We start from the raw sequence: 15,806 nt of genomic DNA, 5'->3' as shown, positions 1-15,806 counted from the left end.
TGGTTGTTCTTTAAAAGGCCCACAGAACAATCATTGACTGGTCCCTGGAATCTCATCCTCTGGATATACTGCAGGAGAGGGAGACTGGAATGGAAAAGTAATTGTATCCTGGATGGAAATATCAGCATCCAGCAGAGGAGCCAGAGGCGTTGGTACTGGGACCATGTCAGTACTGGTGGTCAAACTGGTACAAGTAGCTGCGCTGGTATTGGTGGCCAAGTTCTTGTGTCAGGGTGTGGTAGCACCAGAAGATATGTTGCTACTGGCAGGAAATTCCTCTTGCCACCTCTCAGCAGATGGCATTCGGGCTCTTCTGACATTCACAGGTCTTGAGAGTAGAATCTGATCGGTAATGGTAATCCTGGGCACTGTTCCTCAGATTGAAATGTATTGAGCAGTGGAGACACTACAGATGGATGGTCTGTACACTATTTATTTCTGTGGTCTGAGAAAGAAGGTTGTTGGGGTCGAGGACAGTTTCTTTGAGGAGTCCCTGTGCTTGGAGGATTCCGATACAATGGTGCCACATGGGGTTATTTGCTGAAAGATTTTCCAGTAGGCAGCATGTTGGAAGTCCTTTTTGGCAATACTGGCATTTTGGTGCCCAAGGAGATAGCAGCCTCAGCAGTACTTGTACTGGGAACTGAGGTCTCCTTACTCCCTGGCCTTTGGGGCTACTCCTTTTCTTTTAGGCTCCCTATCACAGGATCAGTGTCTTTTCTTCTTGAAAGGCTTTGAAGTCTCTGAATGTGCCCCATGGTCTTTGCTTACTGGATCCAGAGAAGTTACTGAAGTGCAAAGAGGCTGAGGCCAATGTATGAGAAGAAGGGGGGAATTCACACCCCAAAGAGGAGACAGGGCTCAAAGAATACTTCATAAGGTGCAACTTTAGTCTGTACTCCCTCAGTTTCATTGATCTGCTCTTGAAAATGCCTCAGATTTTGCATTTTGATGGAATCTGAGACTTTCTAAAGCAGTGGAGGCAGCTGGAATACCCGTCACTGAGGGGAAAGGGCTTGTGGCAGGTCTCGCAGGGTTTGAAGACTGGGCTTTGGAACATAACCCAAGGAGAGAAGGCTGCAGACAAACTGGGGTCGAGGGCAGCAGAGGCCCTGACTGTGAAACAAAGGAGGGGGCCTGAAAGCCTGTGCAAAGGGAAAAATAAAAATGACAAACTAAAATAAAGGAATAATATCAATAAAACAAGAAAAAAAAAACCAAGCAAGCTATGAAAGCTAAACTACCAGACACCACACACTGTGTTTCCAGCTGCACAGAACTGAGAAGGAACTGGAGCAGTGGCAGGTCTGCCCCCTCCCTATATGCCTTTGGACTAGAGCACGAGGATGTCTAGGGTGCAGGCGCAGACTGGTGGACAGTGCTGACAAAAATCTCTGATCGAAAGCACATGGATGCACACACACTTGAAGTGGAGCACCGAGAGGGATAACAACTTGAAGAAGAAACAGTGATTTCATTTTTTTCCCCAATCAGGGAAGTTTTATCAGTATTTATTGGTTAAAATAAAAAAATCAGAAGCTCTAAATACACAGAAAGCTTCTTGACAGTAAGTTATATTAGATTCTGGGATAGGTTCACAGTGAAAGTGTTGAGGGACATTTAAAACTATATTGGGGACATTTAAAACTATACTGGACAGAGTACGGGAACAATCCTGCACGGTTAGGAGATGTTCTTCTCCACCTCTAATTTCTATGATTCTTTCATTAAAAGTTCAGGTTCAGTACAGCTAGAATTAGCACACTGAAATGTATTAAAACTATCCAATTCATTGGAGTTCAATGTAAGCAGATTCCACTATCACCTTGTGGGATGAAATCCAAAATGCTCAGCCAGCTCTTAAGTGTACACACAGCTGTTCTTTATGACTTACCAAAGGGCTATATGAAATGAAGGATATTTGTCTTTGGAGACTATGTTTATTATTAACATTTATATGGAGAGAGTCATGTGTACAACTATTTGAATAGAAGATAAAATCCCACCATAATAAATCACCCAATTTGCTTTCTACAGGAGATATGAGACTTTGGCCAGTTTCTCCTCATGCTTATCCTAGTTTAAATCAGAAGTACCTCTGTTGGGATGGTGAATCTATCCTGCACTAACCTGCTGTGCTCACACTGTCTCTTTGCACTCTGCTGATGCACATTAACAAAGAGGACTAAATCAAACTGTTAATGCATACAGCAGACAAGCCCAGAATTATACCAATGTAAAATGGATTGAAGCCAGTGGAGAATCAGGTCCATTGTCTATTACAGGAGAAAAAGAAGTGTTGATACCCTGTTTCCCCGAAAATAAGACAGTGTCTTATATTAATTTTTGCTCCCAAAGATGCGCTAGGTCTTATTTTCAGGGGATGTCTTATTTTTCAGAAATGAAAAATGCCTTATTATCGGTGGATGCCTTATTATCGGGGAGGTCTTATTATCGGGGGGATGCCTTATATTACAACGAGAGGCAAAACTGTAAGTAGGCCTTATTTTCGGAGGATGTCTTATTTTCGGGGAAACAGGGTAGTAGTTTAGAAAGCAGCAAAAAGCTAGAACTGTTAAAGTATAGAAAATATTGGAAATGGCTCTTATTCCACTTTGTCTTATCAGTTACTGCTGCAAGTCTCTTGCCTGAAATCCTTGCAGATCCGGCAAGCATTATACTGTATTAGAAAAGAGTTCTGGCTCATGGTATGATCAGAAAGGCTGCATTTACACATATCCAGTGAACTCATAGCTTCATTAGTTTGAAAAGAATAAATTTCAGAAATGAAGCATTATCCAGCAGGTGGCACCAAAATGCAACCTACTAAATATATCTCATATATACAAGACAGTAGAATAAATTCAGGAAGTATTCTGAGATGCAACTCAAGATGTCTGCATCCTGATAGGCTGCAAGAGGATCAGGAGTACTTAAAGACAGCAAAGTATACATGATTATATAAGCAAATACAGGCAAAAATAATTCTAATGCATTTTCTTAACAGAACGTAGGATCCATAAAAGAACTGAGAAATAGTAATTCGTTTTGAAGGTTAGAGCACTGTATTCTATTAATGACTAAGTAAACATGTTCTTTAAATATAAACAAAAGATTTCAAAAGAATATACTTTGTTGTCTGTTGTGATGTCAAGTTGTTGTTGCAGTGTTGTTATTTGTTCATTAAGATGATCTATTTCCTGCTCCTTTTCCTGCATGATCTGAGCAAGTTTCCCAGGTACTAGACAATGATCCTTTATAGATGCATCTTCAGATTTCTGGATCACTAGTCCCAATCTTTCCATTTCATCCTACCGAAAAAAATCCATAATATGTGATGTAATTACATGTATCCTTTTCTGAATATTCTTCAGTTAATAGATTATTTAAATGATAGAAGATCACATGAAATAAAAAATGGTTATATGAAATTTTTAATATTTTGTATGTTGAACAGTACAACACTTGGGACATCAAATAGAGTTAAGGATCTTGGTTTTACCACAGAATGAATTTATTCAGGGTAAACAGGAATGAAACTACAATCTTGTCTGTTGGATAATTACCTTAAATAATTTATTCTCTTGTTCCAGTTCTTGAAATCGTGTAGTGGATTCCTTTCTCTGGATTTCTAATTGCATATGCAATTGTTGAACTTCTTCATTTTTGTTTTCTAGTTCCTCTCGAAACTGCTCCAGTTGTTCTTCAAGGTTTGTGATCTGCACATCCAAAATGTGGATTGAAGGGGTTAATAGACACACAGCAGAGCCACATTTAAAAAACAACAACATATATCTGGGATCAGTTTTGTTTCTGCAAATTACAGAATTTTACTCAAATGAGATATTGTTTTCACCAATATACTGGACATGTTGATTCAAAGGAGCCTAATAGAGTTAGGTGCCCAAATTCCAATGAATTTCAATGAGAACTGGGTACCTACCACCCTCAGGTTCCTTTGAAATTCTCACCCATTTTTTTACACTTAGCTCATGTGACCGGGTCCTTTTTATTTCTTAATTTAGACTAAATGGGCCATATCTGGATCTCATTTACACTATGTGAATGTAGAGTAACTCCACTGACTCAGTATCAGTGTTATCAGAATGTGGCCCTTTATCCTTTCTCTCAGGATACATACTTCTGTAATCACAACTGAACTACATTTGTACTGATTCTCATTTTTATAAAAGAGGATTTCAGGCATCAGACTGTGGATGATGTTCACTCCTTCATTTTAAAGTTTCCTGAACTCCATTCTGTTTACCATCAGGATACTTGCTTTTTGGCTGGGAAGGTATAATGTAGGTCCTTCCCCAAAACACCTTTACTGTGTGCAGGCTAGTGCTGGTGGTGGGGTGCCTTACGATCTCCAACACCTCGTAAAGGTTAAGCATAGCACATTTTTCCCCATTGCAAGGAAAAAGCAATGGGAATCTAAAAACCAAGTGCATACCTGGTCTTCCCTCATATAAATCTGGTATTCTCCAACACTGCCAGTCTGCTAACCAAATATATAGTCCTAACAAGATTTTCTCCACACGTGTACACAATAGCTTCACTAGAACTTAGATGGGAAAACAATTCAACTAAAAAGTGCCACCGACTGAATAAACACCACCACTGCCTACAGCACTTTAGGAGGTCCTTGGGAGAACCTATTTCAATAATTACCAGGCAAAAGCCTGCTCAGCTTGTGGGAGTTGTTGAGATCACTGTCCAATATGGCCTTGCTGCAGAGTGTATAAACAGTGAACTACAGATTGCTGCATTGAGTCAGGTGCAAAGCAATAAGTAATTCATATTAAAAGCAAACCTGAACATTTAGAGATACTCTACCTCTTTTTCCTTTCTATCTACAGCTTCTTGTTCAGCCTGCAATTGTACTTCAAGGGGCAAATCTCCCTTCACAGCGGCAGCACCACATTGCTTTCTTTCCTCCACCTTTAAACAAGTATTATAATATTAGCTACTTTAGCTTTCATTTATTTATTATAAATTGAGTAAACATTGCCTTATTCTTAAGTAAATGAAGAACAATAGGAAATACATGGAACTTTTATACACAATACCTTTTGCAAATTGTCTGTGCTGATAATTAAGGCTTGTTCCAGTTCTCTTATTCTGCACTCTAGTTTCTCAATTTCTTCATTCCGTTCTTGTATATCTCTCTGAAGTTGCTCTTTAGAGAGCAAAAGCTCACTGCATTTGTCTGTTTTTTCTTGTAGCTGGTTTGTTAACTGTTCAACCTGGTAGACAACATGGTAAGCATGGTGAATACTCTGTAGCATATTGGAATGTGTTTCTAACATTAGTATAACACTGATTTTTGAGGGGAAAAACCTCCTCTGTTAATGAATCTCAACCTCCCTGGCAGAAAACAGTACAAAATTAGAGTCTTATAGCTCCAAATCCAATAAATACAAATTATGCCTCTGATGAGTTTTATGTTTTGCGTGATGGCTATAACTTATTTTGTTCTTCTGATGGTTCTCAGACTCCCTACTGGGCTAAGACATATACTGTGGTATCCCTGTGCAGCCCATCAGTGGGATCCCTGAAAAATCCAAGGAAGAAGTGTCTTGACTCTGGAGAACAAATTCAATTCTGGCAGTTCTGCTATTCTTCAAGTCCTATAAAAATATTTGTGACAAAAGTCCTTGAACCAAAAATAATTTGTGAAAGAAGGAATGATAAAATGCTCATGTTGCTATGGAGGCAGAGTTAAAGTTGTCGGGAAACCTTAATTATGCATTTCTGTACTTCAAAACATTTTAGCTTTTGAGTGTTTTTTATAACTGCTCTAACTTCATCTAGATCTTTAACATTCAAGTCAGTTAATATAGTTCTACCTTAACTCTAGATTAACAAGAAACTGTGTTTTCTGCCTAAGTTTTTAAATAGGATTTGGAGATGGCTAGGTAGTCAGCACAAGTAACAGGGAATGTAGATTATATGGTCCCACTTTCTGCAGCAGAAAACATAATCTAGATAAAGCATTCTGAATCTCCTGAAGTTGAGACATCGAGGCTTAGGAGAACCATATTAAGGGAGTAATGAAAGTAATCAAGATGGTAAGTAATTAAGACACCAGTAAAGATTTCAGCAAAGGTACGGTTAAGGTAAACACAATTGTGGCACTGTTCTAGATGTAACGTGGACAGAACTGCAGATAAGGAAAATGTGTGAGTAACGAGTTCAAAACATCTGGCCTGAGGGACAAAGATAAGGTCTGAGTTAAACTGAGTGATAGGGAGAGATGGGACAAACAGCTTTTCATTCATGAAGTGGATTTCAGTATCTGAAGTATTTAGAAGTTATGATTTAGCCTGGTGCTAACGGAGTCAATGCAATTTAACAGATAGAAGATAGAAAGATCAGATGGAAGGATGCCATCCGCCTAAAAGTGTTATCCAAGTTTGAAGCAACCAGTTAGACATCCCAGAGGGAGAAGATAAATGGAAAAGAAAAGAGGGTCTGAGACCAAGTCTAAAGATAGTCCATTGTGGAAGAACTGACAACATTAAACAGTAAAAGTAAAAACAGAGTAGTTGGTAATGTAAAATGCAAGCAAAGAGAAGAATACTGCTTCTTGCTCAAGGCACTTATACAGAATAGAATAATATTTCATAACTGTGCTAGTGTAAAGAATATAGACATGTCAGCTATAGCAAGAGTCAGAAGATGGTTTAACCTTTAATGAATAGGAAGATCATGTAACAGAGGCACTTCTGTTCATTGTCTATATGCAGTGTATTTAAAAGTTCACACAACATTCTTACATATCCCTCCATGTGACTAAAAAAGCAAGTTTAATAATTCATTTACATTATGTTATGTAGTAATACCCTCAGTTTTTTTATCTCTTAGTCTTTCACATTCAATAATAGGATTTTCGCCTATAACCAGGACCTTACAAATCATGTCATTTGTTGACAATACAATAGCAGGCTATTTGCTCTTCCATGTGTCTCTAACTTAAAAATGATGACTTCTCTATTAATCTCTCTATGTGTGGGATGCTAGTTAACTGTCCGCTATTAGTGACTCTCTTCTGTATGAATGTATGTGCACTTACAATGGTTTCTTCACGATCAATAGTTTCAATACTTGAGACATGTTCCAGTATAAGAACCTGGATAAATTGGCAAATAGATTGAATATTTCCATACATTCTTAAGAAGTTTTATCTATCTTCATTAGTTGTTCCAAATGTGTCTGTTATTGAGATAGCTAAATTCTGAATTACTTTACTGTTTCAAATAACATTGTCAATCTTCATCCATATTGATTTATTTTCTTGCTTTGCAAAAGATGCAGATTATGTACATTATAAAATAATGTTATGTAAAAATATTTTTACAGTGTGTCCATCATTTGCTTTTATCATGTACATTCATTAAGCACAGCTGATAATACTTCAAAATGTTACCTCTCTGGTTTGGTGTTCACTGATAGGTTGAAACCTTTGTGGAGTCTTAAGTTGTTGCTCTAGTTTCTGTATCTCTTGTTGGAACACATCTCTTTCATGTTCTCTATCAATTGCCTGCTCCTGAAATTTAATTATGACAATGTTATTAGGACAAACATTATTAGAAAGACCCATATTCAAATTATGCATATAATATCTCATTTCTGCAAACTGTGAGTTTGTTTTATATAAACCAGTTTTTGTTAGGTAGCATGATCTCTTTTTATTTTATTAAACCCTCTACTTATTGAACGGCCACCGTACTTCATATTTTTCTGTTTGATAAGTCAAAAAAACAAAAAGATATTGTATTTCCCTATGTATCCAATACTACCTTGTGATACTGCATCAGAGTGTATTTTTTCTTCTGCAACAGCCAGTCAGAAGCCTATTATTTTAATGTTTTTAACTTTCCTTTTTCTTTAATATATTTAGTACAAATGTAAATTCAAGTGTTGAAGTCTGAATACTCATACTAATATTAGTTTGGCACCAACTACAAAAACCAGATTAAAAGAATTAATACATTATCTGAATTTTGTATTTCAATTTTGTCTTGATAAAATCAAATTGTTTGAGATACGTTTTGTGGCATTTGTGAAATAATTTCTAAATATTCATATATAAAATGCTGCAACATTTGTAACAACGGGGGCTGTACCTCCTCCCCAACTGTCAGTTTGTAAAAGTAAGATTAAGTTTGTCTGCTAAATGAAAACAATCAATCAAATGTCAAAGATACAGCAGCAAAGAACACTGATTCTCTCTTTTTTTTAATGCCACATTAGCACAATAATATGTGTCTTTAATTTTCACAAAAGTCAAATATAGTGAGACATAACATTAACCTCCATGAATTGCTGATTTAATGAACCCAGGTGTATTCTACTGCAGGAGGAAGGCCAGAATTCTAATGCATTTATAAAGAGTTTATTTGTATTCTAGCCGAGTGCTGTCGCTCTTAAACTCACATTGTTGATTAACAAAAGTTGTGTTAAATTCATAGTGATGGATTTGTCACTTGTTAATTTTGAACCTAGCTATAGAAAAAACACTAATTTTAATTGTAACAACAACATCAGAACAGCACAAAATGAAATAATGCAAATGCATCTAAGTGATAAATTATTTCTAGACAGGTCTTCCAGTCACACTGCTTAGTAGTAAATAAAGCAGAGGTGGCATCACAAAATATTCTAGCTGTTATATTAATTACAAATTCATCCCTCCCTACACATAACTGGAATAACTGGGCTTGAGCAGCAAATTAATTGTAGCAGGGTGGAATTCATCACCTCCAACCCAAAAGCAGGAGGTAGGACTTCAGTGCAGCTCCTCCAGGCTGCTTTTCTAGCCACAGTCTACAATGGCAGCCCTTGCTACTCTGTCTCCCCGATACACTGTGATTTTGACACTGGAGCCATACTGTTGCAGATCCAGTGGCATGTAGACTTCCTGGCACAGCTTTACTCCAGAACTGAAGTGATCCACTGCATCCCAGTGAATTTCACCTAGTTTGAATGAACATCATTACCAGTGGTCTAACCCTACAGTTAATTTGTAAAGTAGTTTTTGGTACATGATCCTCTGCAGGAGACTTCCTGCCAAGTCTGAATCTGCAGATTGCTACCACACCTACTCTGCTGGTGCAAAAACTGCATGAATGATTGCAGAAAGAGAGAGTAGATGGAGCAGATGTAATACAAGCTGGGGTGGAGTTTGAACAGAAGCTTGCAGAAGGGCACTCCAGTGGCAGCCTCGTAGCCAGGGAAGGTCAGGCATGGTGAGTGGAAGGAAGGGTAACTGCAGCTGCAAACAGGGAAAGATCAGATAGTGTGCATACTGAGTGGTCAGGTAGGACGTGCAACCTGGTAGAAGGGAAGGGTTCACCTGCAACTGCTGTAAGGGGATGAGACAGATGGACTGGGTGTGGTTGGAGAGGCTGTCAGGGAAACTTACGTGTAGTCCAAACCATTAAAAGGATGGAATTTTCAAAGGAACCTAAGAGAGCTTACCACCCACTCTCCTGAAGTTCAATGTGAGTGTGATATTTAAATCCCTTAGGCTCCTTTGAAAATCCCATCCTGAACTTTTATAAACTGGAAAACACAGTATACCTTGCCATACACAAAGCCAATTTTAAACATTCATTTTTTCTTACTCATTTTAGAGATTTTTAGATTTGTAAGTTTAGAAATATTAATTTTTTTTTAAATTAAACTTTGCAACCAAATTATATTTCAAAATACATTGGGAATATTCTAAATGTAGTGATCTCAACTTTTAAAGCACAGTGTTAATGGCATTTCTAAACTTGACACCACTCTGCAAGTCCAATCATATCTATTTTTTCATTTTAGTTCAAAGTCTTAAAGAAATAGCATTTCTTGCAGTTGAGAGAAGTCTCTCCACCTGTTTGGCCCACCTGACAGCATAAACAAACATTTTCTGTCTTTTGCTTTTTCAATACTTACATCCAGAAATTTTCTGGTTTTCTCAAGCTGCTTCTCCAAAGCCTGGTTTTGCTGTCTTAGATCTGTCAGTTCTGCATTTTTTTCTTGCTCTAACTCTATAAACCGGTTGACCTGCTCCTCCACGTCTGTTTCCAGGGCCTTCACTTGTTTCTGGAGGTCATCGTACTCTTTTTCAGCTTGACGCTGTACTTCTATTTTTTCCTTCATTAGCTTTTCTGTCTCCTCCAGTAATTCTGTTTTTAAATAAAGGAACCAAATTGCTTTTAGATATGCATAGTTAATTACTTTATCACTGCAAAACCACTCCCCAAGACTGCATATCCATGCTATACCCAAATAAAGGATGTGAACAGGTTTGGGTTTTATTAATTTTTTTTTTAAAATGTGGTATTTTCTATTTTTCTATAAAAAATTATCATGATACCACAAAACCCATACAAATCCAAGATGAAATGGCTAAAATGCTATCATCTTGCTTTACAAGATGCTTTACAAGATTATTAATAGCACAGCTTTATCATGTCACTTTATTGTTCATATTAATCTAAAGATGTCTGTACAAATGGTACAATATAGGAAATGCATCAGTTCTGTTTACAACTGGAGGAAGGTGCACAGCTTTATAACAAGGCACGGAAAACCCAATCATCTTCTCATCCTGTAGCAGTTTTATCCATTCCAAATTTATTTTTTTTCACATGATGCATATACAACATGTGAAGGGAAATACTGCAGAACTTGACCTGGTGAGGTGAGATAGAGAGGGAAATTACTTACTTGTAATTGGAGTTTTCAGAAGGCCTGTATAGATCCCCAGTTTTTGGTTTTGTGTCCTCAGGAGAGGACTGGGAAGCATATATGATAAATCTTAGGACCACTCTGATGAGACATTAAAGGCATGTACTTCAAAGGGTCATATCACCTAGCCTTATCCATCCCTTGAGATAAGACCGAAGACTAGGGATCTATAAAGTGCAATTATCTTTGGAGAATCTTCACAAACATGATTGATACTTAGGTATATGAAAAGAGAAGCACCAGATATATACAATTTCCTTTTACTACACGATAGAGATCCTTTGGATACCATCATCTTACATAAATTTTTACAAACAATTCTTGTTTTGTTAGGTAAACATTACATGTCAATATAAAACAATATCCAGCAAAATCGTTAATTATATTTACAAGTTAACAGTAATCAAAAGGCTATTAAAAACCCCTTCCAAGACAGTACAAAATCTTAAAATTCATATGTGAATAAGATGATGGTTATTAATGAATCTGCTTATTAAATCTGTTAATACACTGTGCTTAGAAATTATAAGAAATGTTATTAAAAAGAAAAACTGTGAGTGTGAAATATAACATCAAAGCTGGCAGCCAGTAAGAGTTACAATAATGTCAGAAAGCTGAAAGCTCTAAAGTTCTTGATTAATAAATGTCAGTAAGTGTAAATCTGCCACCCAGTTAAAGATCAGCCATGCAATATACAAACACACCTGCTTGGGAAGCTGCATCGACTGCAGCATCTACTATGCCTAGGAGAACCGGAAAAAAAACAACAAAAAACAAGAAGCAAAGTAATTCACATGCCAGCTACAGTTTTCTCATTATTCAATTATGTAAGAGAAAATGAAGCTGAAGACAGAATGCTGTATTTAAAGACATAGTTATTGTGATAACTTAAGGAATGTGCTTGGTTATTCTGGGAAGTATGACGTAGATGTGTATTTTTTGTCCACAAGTTTAAAGTGAACATGAAAAAACTTATATTTTCAAGTTATTTTGTAAGGTAAACAAAACAACCAAAAATTGTACACAAGGATTCCTCTACTGTAGGACAAGAATGAACAGACTACTATTAAAAAATTGTTCATTATGTAAACGTGGATACTTGAGATTGCAAATATACAATGGGATTAAAATCTATAATTTAACAATAAAACTTTAACAATGTTTTGAATAAATGTACAAAAAATCTTGAAGATAATTTACTATTCCAATTATCAAACCTCCCAGACATTATATAAAATGCTAACATTTCACAGGCCATTTATAGCATAGGAATGATCAAGATAGCACTGTTTAAATACCATTGCCCTAACTTTTTCTCCTCAACAAATATTAATTCACAGACCTTTAGTTCCTTGTTGAAGGAAAGATTTAAAAATGCATTTACTTTATGAAGTTAAACGTTCGTTGAGTAAACAGTTAACGAGACTGTTTAGCAATTAAATCACCTGATAGGACTCTGTGGTCATCTCTTGAGATTGACTAGGAGTCACCTGACAGAGGACTGGAGGGTTATAAAGAGCAGGAGCTGTTCTATGTCCTCTCTCTTTAGCCCTTTTCACCATCTTAAGATGAGGGGAGCTGTTGCAAGAGAGAGATGAGGCAACAGGGGGAGGAAGACCCTGTCTACCTCAGCTCAGAGGGTTTCCCCGAAGACCCCCAAAGGAAGGGTGAGCAAAAGTGAGGGAAAACACATATAGTAGAACCTCAGAGTTATGAACACCAAGTTATGAACTGACCGGTCAACCATACACCTCATATGGAACTGGAAGTACGCAATCAGGCAGCAGCAGAGACCAAAAAAAAAAAAAAAACCCAACGCAAATACACTGCAGTACTGTATTAAACTACTATAAAAATAAAGGGAAAGTTTTAAAAATGTTTTTGACAAGGTAAGGAAATTGTTTCTGTGCTTGTTTAATTTAAATTAAGATGGTTAAAAGCAGCATTTTTTTTCTGCATCATAAAGTTTCTAAGCTGAATGAAGTAAATATTCAGTTGTAAACATTTGAAAGAACAACCATAACAAGTTGTTTAGTTACAAACATTTTAGAGTTATGAACAACCTCAGAGGTGTTCATAACTCTGAGGTTCTACTGTGTAGGGTTACTTACTTTGTATGGATCTGTATATTTCTTGTGTGATTAAATCTAGAACAATAATGTGTTAAAATCTGTGCAAAGTAGGTGTGTGTTTTGTATGCTACAACATTTCCTCTGAGAAAGTCAACCTGCAACCCAGAAGGCTCACACTTTTGAGGGGATTTTGGCAAGGACGTGTTTAAGCTACAAGGGGAGTCTGAGGAGTCAGCATTGGTTCCAGGTGCTAGGCAGCTGGGCCATGTGGTCATAGCTCTCTGAAGGAAGTGTTAGGCGAGAGTCTGCATTCCGAGAGTGTAACTAGGGACCCCAAGATTGGGACAGTGCCTGGCCTCTGTTCAGACTCCAGAGGCTTAAAATACCTGGGAATCCAGTTTCTGGATTTCCCCTTAATAGAGTCTGCTATGCCACCCTGCAGAGGGAGCTCAACAGGATCTGTGACATCAGCTGTTACATTCTTTCCTAATAGTGAGTCCCTGAAAGTGGAGTTTGGGGAGGGAAGAACACACCTTCCTCAGTGTCTAATCATGTGTGAACTTATGTGACTACTTCAATCATGTGTGCTTAAGTAGAGTGTCTTGTGCAAATAGTGGTAACTGATCTAACTGTACTAGGAAGGAACAGAGTTAAGCCAATATTTTTAAAGTTGGGTGTCTAAAGTCAGCAGCTAAGTCCAAATTTGGTCATCTAAAAGTGTCCTAATTTTTAGAGATGCTGAGCAACGACATTTCTCACTGACTTTATTGGCAGCTGTAGTTGCTCACATTTCTGAAAATCAGGGTACTTGTTTAGTTGCCTAAATATGAATTTTTGTGGTCAAATTAGACACCCACGTATGAAACTGTTGGCCTTATTGCATTGTTCTATGGATGATACTAAAAAACAAAAAAAGTTAGTTAAGACTTCTGAAATTTACTAAAGATGGAGTAGGAAAATATGAGAGAACCTCACAGAAAGATTGTGTAAAATACATACGTTGCTCTACTGGTCCTGCATCTGCTTTCATGGCATCCTTCTGTCTGGAGAGTAGCTCCTTTTCTTCCTGAATCTGCTGTCGTTCAGCCTCTAGTTCCTGCAATTTGTTACCTGTACATAGTAGCTCTTGCTCAAGATGGTCTATTATATCTGTTTTTTCCTGGATTTGTTTTTCCAGAAATGCTCTTTCATCTGCATAACCATCAATGAGACCTGTTGAGCAAAAATATTAGGTTAATTTAATATGGCAACTTTTGAACTGCAATTTCAGTGCTATGGAAGAATTTCCAGAATTTGGGGCAACATAAAACTTCTAGAAACCTAAAGGTCAGATTAGTATTACCACAATGTTACCATGACAATTGTTGGGTGCCGACAACGTGTTCCGTGCTCTAAGGAACACCGTGTAGACAAGTTCCCCCAACTAGGTTTACAATCCTAAAATCTAGTCCTGAAAAGCCTTGTTCATGTGAGTAAATTCATACTCATGAGAGACTCCCAATGAAGTGAGTGAGACTGGAACACATTTTCCTTGGTATGGAAAACATTCACCTGCTCCTATTTCAAATTCTTCATCAAAACACACTTTTGTCCTGCCTATCAGTTGTAAACTACCTTTTGAGGCAACATTCATAAGAACATAAGAATGGCCCTACTGGGTCAGACCAAAGGTCCATCTAGCCCAGTATCCTGTCTCCTGACAGTGGCCAGCCAAGGTGCCCCAGAGGGAATGAACAGAACAGGTAATCATCAAGTAATCCATCCCCTGTTGCTCATTCCCAGCTTCTGGCAAACAGAGGCTAGGGACACCATTCCTGCCCATCCTGGCTAATAGCCATTGATGGACCTATCCTCAATAGATTTATCTAGTTCTTTTTTGAACCCTGTAATGGTCTTATACAATTGTATGTGTGGGCACTACTGAGTGAGGAATCTTACTGCTGGTAGAATACCACTAGATAAATACACTATGTGTCTGATTTTCCTTCTTTAGGCTTTACCTTTCAAATCCTTATTCATGTGAGTAATCTAAGAAATTCACATTGAGGAGGGATTTGGAAGAAGAGAGGGTGGATGCCTGTCACAAAATTGGTTGGTAGGGCACTCCCAGGGGATGGGAACAGCATAGGCTATATAAGGATGAGAGAGGAAAGAGACAAGGGTACATGGAATAGAAAGCTATGAAGCAAGGATAAGGAAGTATCAAGGTTTTTTGTATTCTCATGGGAAGAGTCCTTGCCCCTTGTTGTGATTTAAGGAGAATAGAGAGCATTCAATGAACAATTCTTTATTAATTCTTTCATCACCATCTTTATATCAGGTATAAACCAGAGGACTCTAAAACACTGTTTGCATATGTCTCATAATAGAAGAAGAAGTTGAGATGAATCATTTCTTGCTTATTCACTGTAGCTAGCTTTGGGCTCAGAGTTCAATGGAAATTAATCTTGACGCTTCTGACAAAAATCATGTATGCCTTTATTTTAAGTGTCTACAACAGCAGCCTCTCACACTGGTTCATTCAGTAGACCCCTTTGCTAATGAGATAACCTGGATGAATCACTTCCCTTCCTAAATTCACAATCCCTCACTTTCCATGTGGCATCTAAAATGTTTGGATGGCTAACATTTTCATTCTACACACTGCTGGAAAGGGCTCTGTGGAACAGAACTGAGCACTGCTGCACTCTGAACCAATATAGAACCAGTGCCACAACATGGTATTTGCAAAAAGAACAGGAGTACTTGTGGCACCTTAGAGACTAACAAATTTATTAGAGCATAAACTTTCGTGGGCTACAGCCCACTTCTTCGGATGCATATAGAATGGAACATATATTGAGGAGATATATATACACACATCCAGAGAGCATGAACAGGTGGGAGTTGTCCTACCAACTCTGAGAGGCCAATTAATTAAGAGAAAAAAAACTTTTGAAGTGATAATCAAGATAGCCCAGTACAGACAGTTTGATAAGAAGTGTGAGAATA

At 37.6% G+C, this 15,806-nt stretch overlaps 1 protein-coding gene across 8 annotated transcripts in view; it reads right to left on the bottom strand.

Moving 5' to 3' along the window:
* Nucleotides 1-15,806, bottom strand: part of AKAP9 (A-kinase anchoring protein 9) — a 213,544-nt gene that overhangs the window by 43,754 nt on the left and 153,984 nt on the right. For 5 of the 8 annotated variants that reach the window (XM_034760411.1, XM_034760413.1, XM_034760412.1 and 2 more), the window contains 8 exons: nucleotides 13,815-14,027; nucleotides 11,448-11,486; nucleotides 9,946-10,178; nucleotides 7,433-7,552; nucleotides 5,073-5,249; nucleotides 4,840-4,944; nucleotides 3,567-3,719; nucleotides 3,132-3,311 (listed from right to left, as the gene is read on the bottom strand). In XM_034760411.1, coding sequence (XP_034616302.1) covers nucleotides 3,132-3,311; nucleotides 3,567-3,719; nucleotides 4,840-4,944; nucleotides 5,073-5,249; nucleotides 7,433-7,552; nucleotides 9,946-10,178; nucleotides 11,448-11,486; nucleotides 13,815-14,027 — 1,220 coding nt within the window. The remainder of the gene's footprint in view (nucleotides 1-3,131; nucleotides 3,312-3,566; nucleotides 3,720-4,839; nucleotides 4,945-5,072; nucleotides 5,250-7,432; nucleotides 7,553-9,945; nucleotides 10,179-11,447; nucleotides 11,487-13,814; nucleotides 14,028-15,806) is intronic. The other 3 variants (XM_034760415.1, XM_034760416.1, XM_034760418.1) reach the window with 1 other exon arrangement.

The sequence above is a fragment of the Trachemys scripta genome, chromosome 2 (assembly GCF_013100865.1).
Source record: "Trachemys scripta elegans isolate TJP31775 chromosome 2, CAS_Tse_1.0, whole genome shotgun sequence".
NCBI lineage: Eukaryota > Metazoa > Chordata > Testudines > Emydidae > Trachemys > Trachemys scripta.
This window is presented reverse-complemented; position numbering and strand designations above follow the sequence as displayed.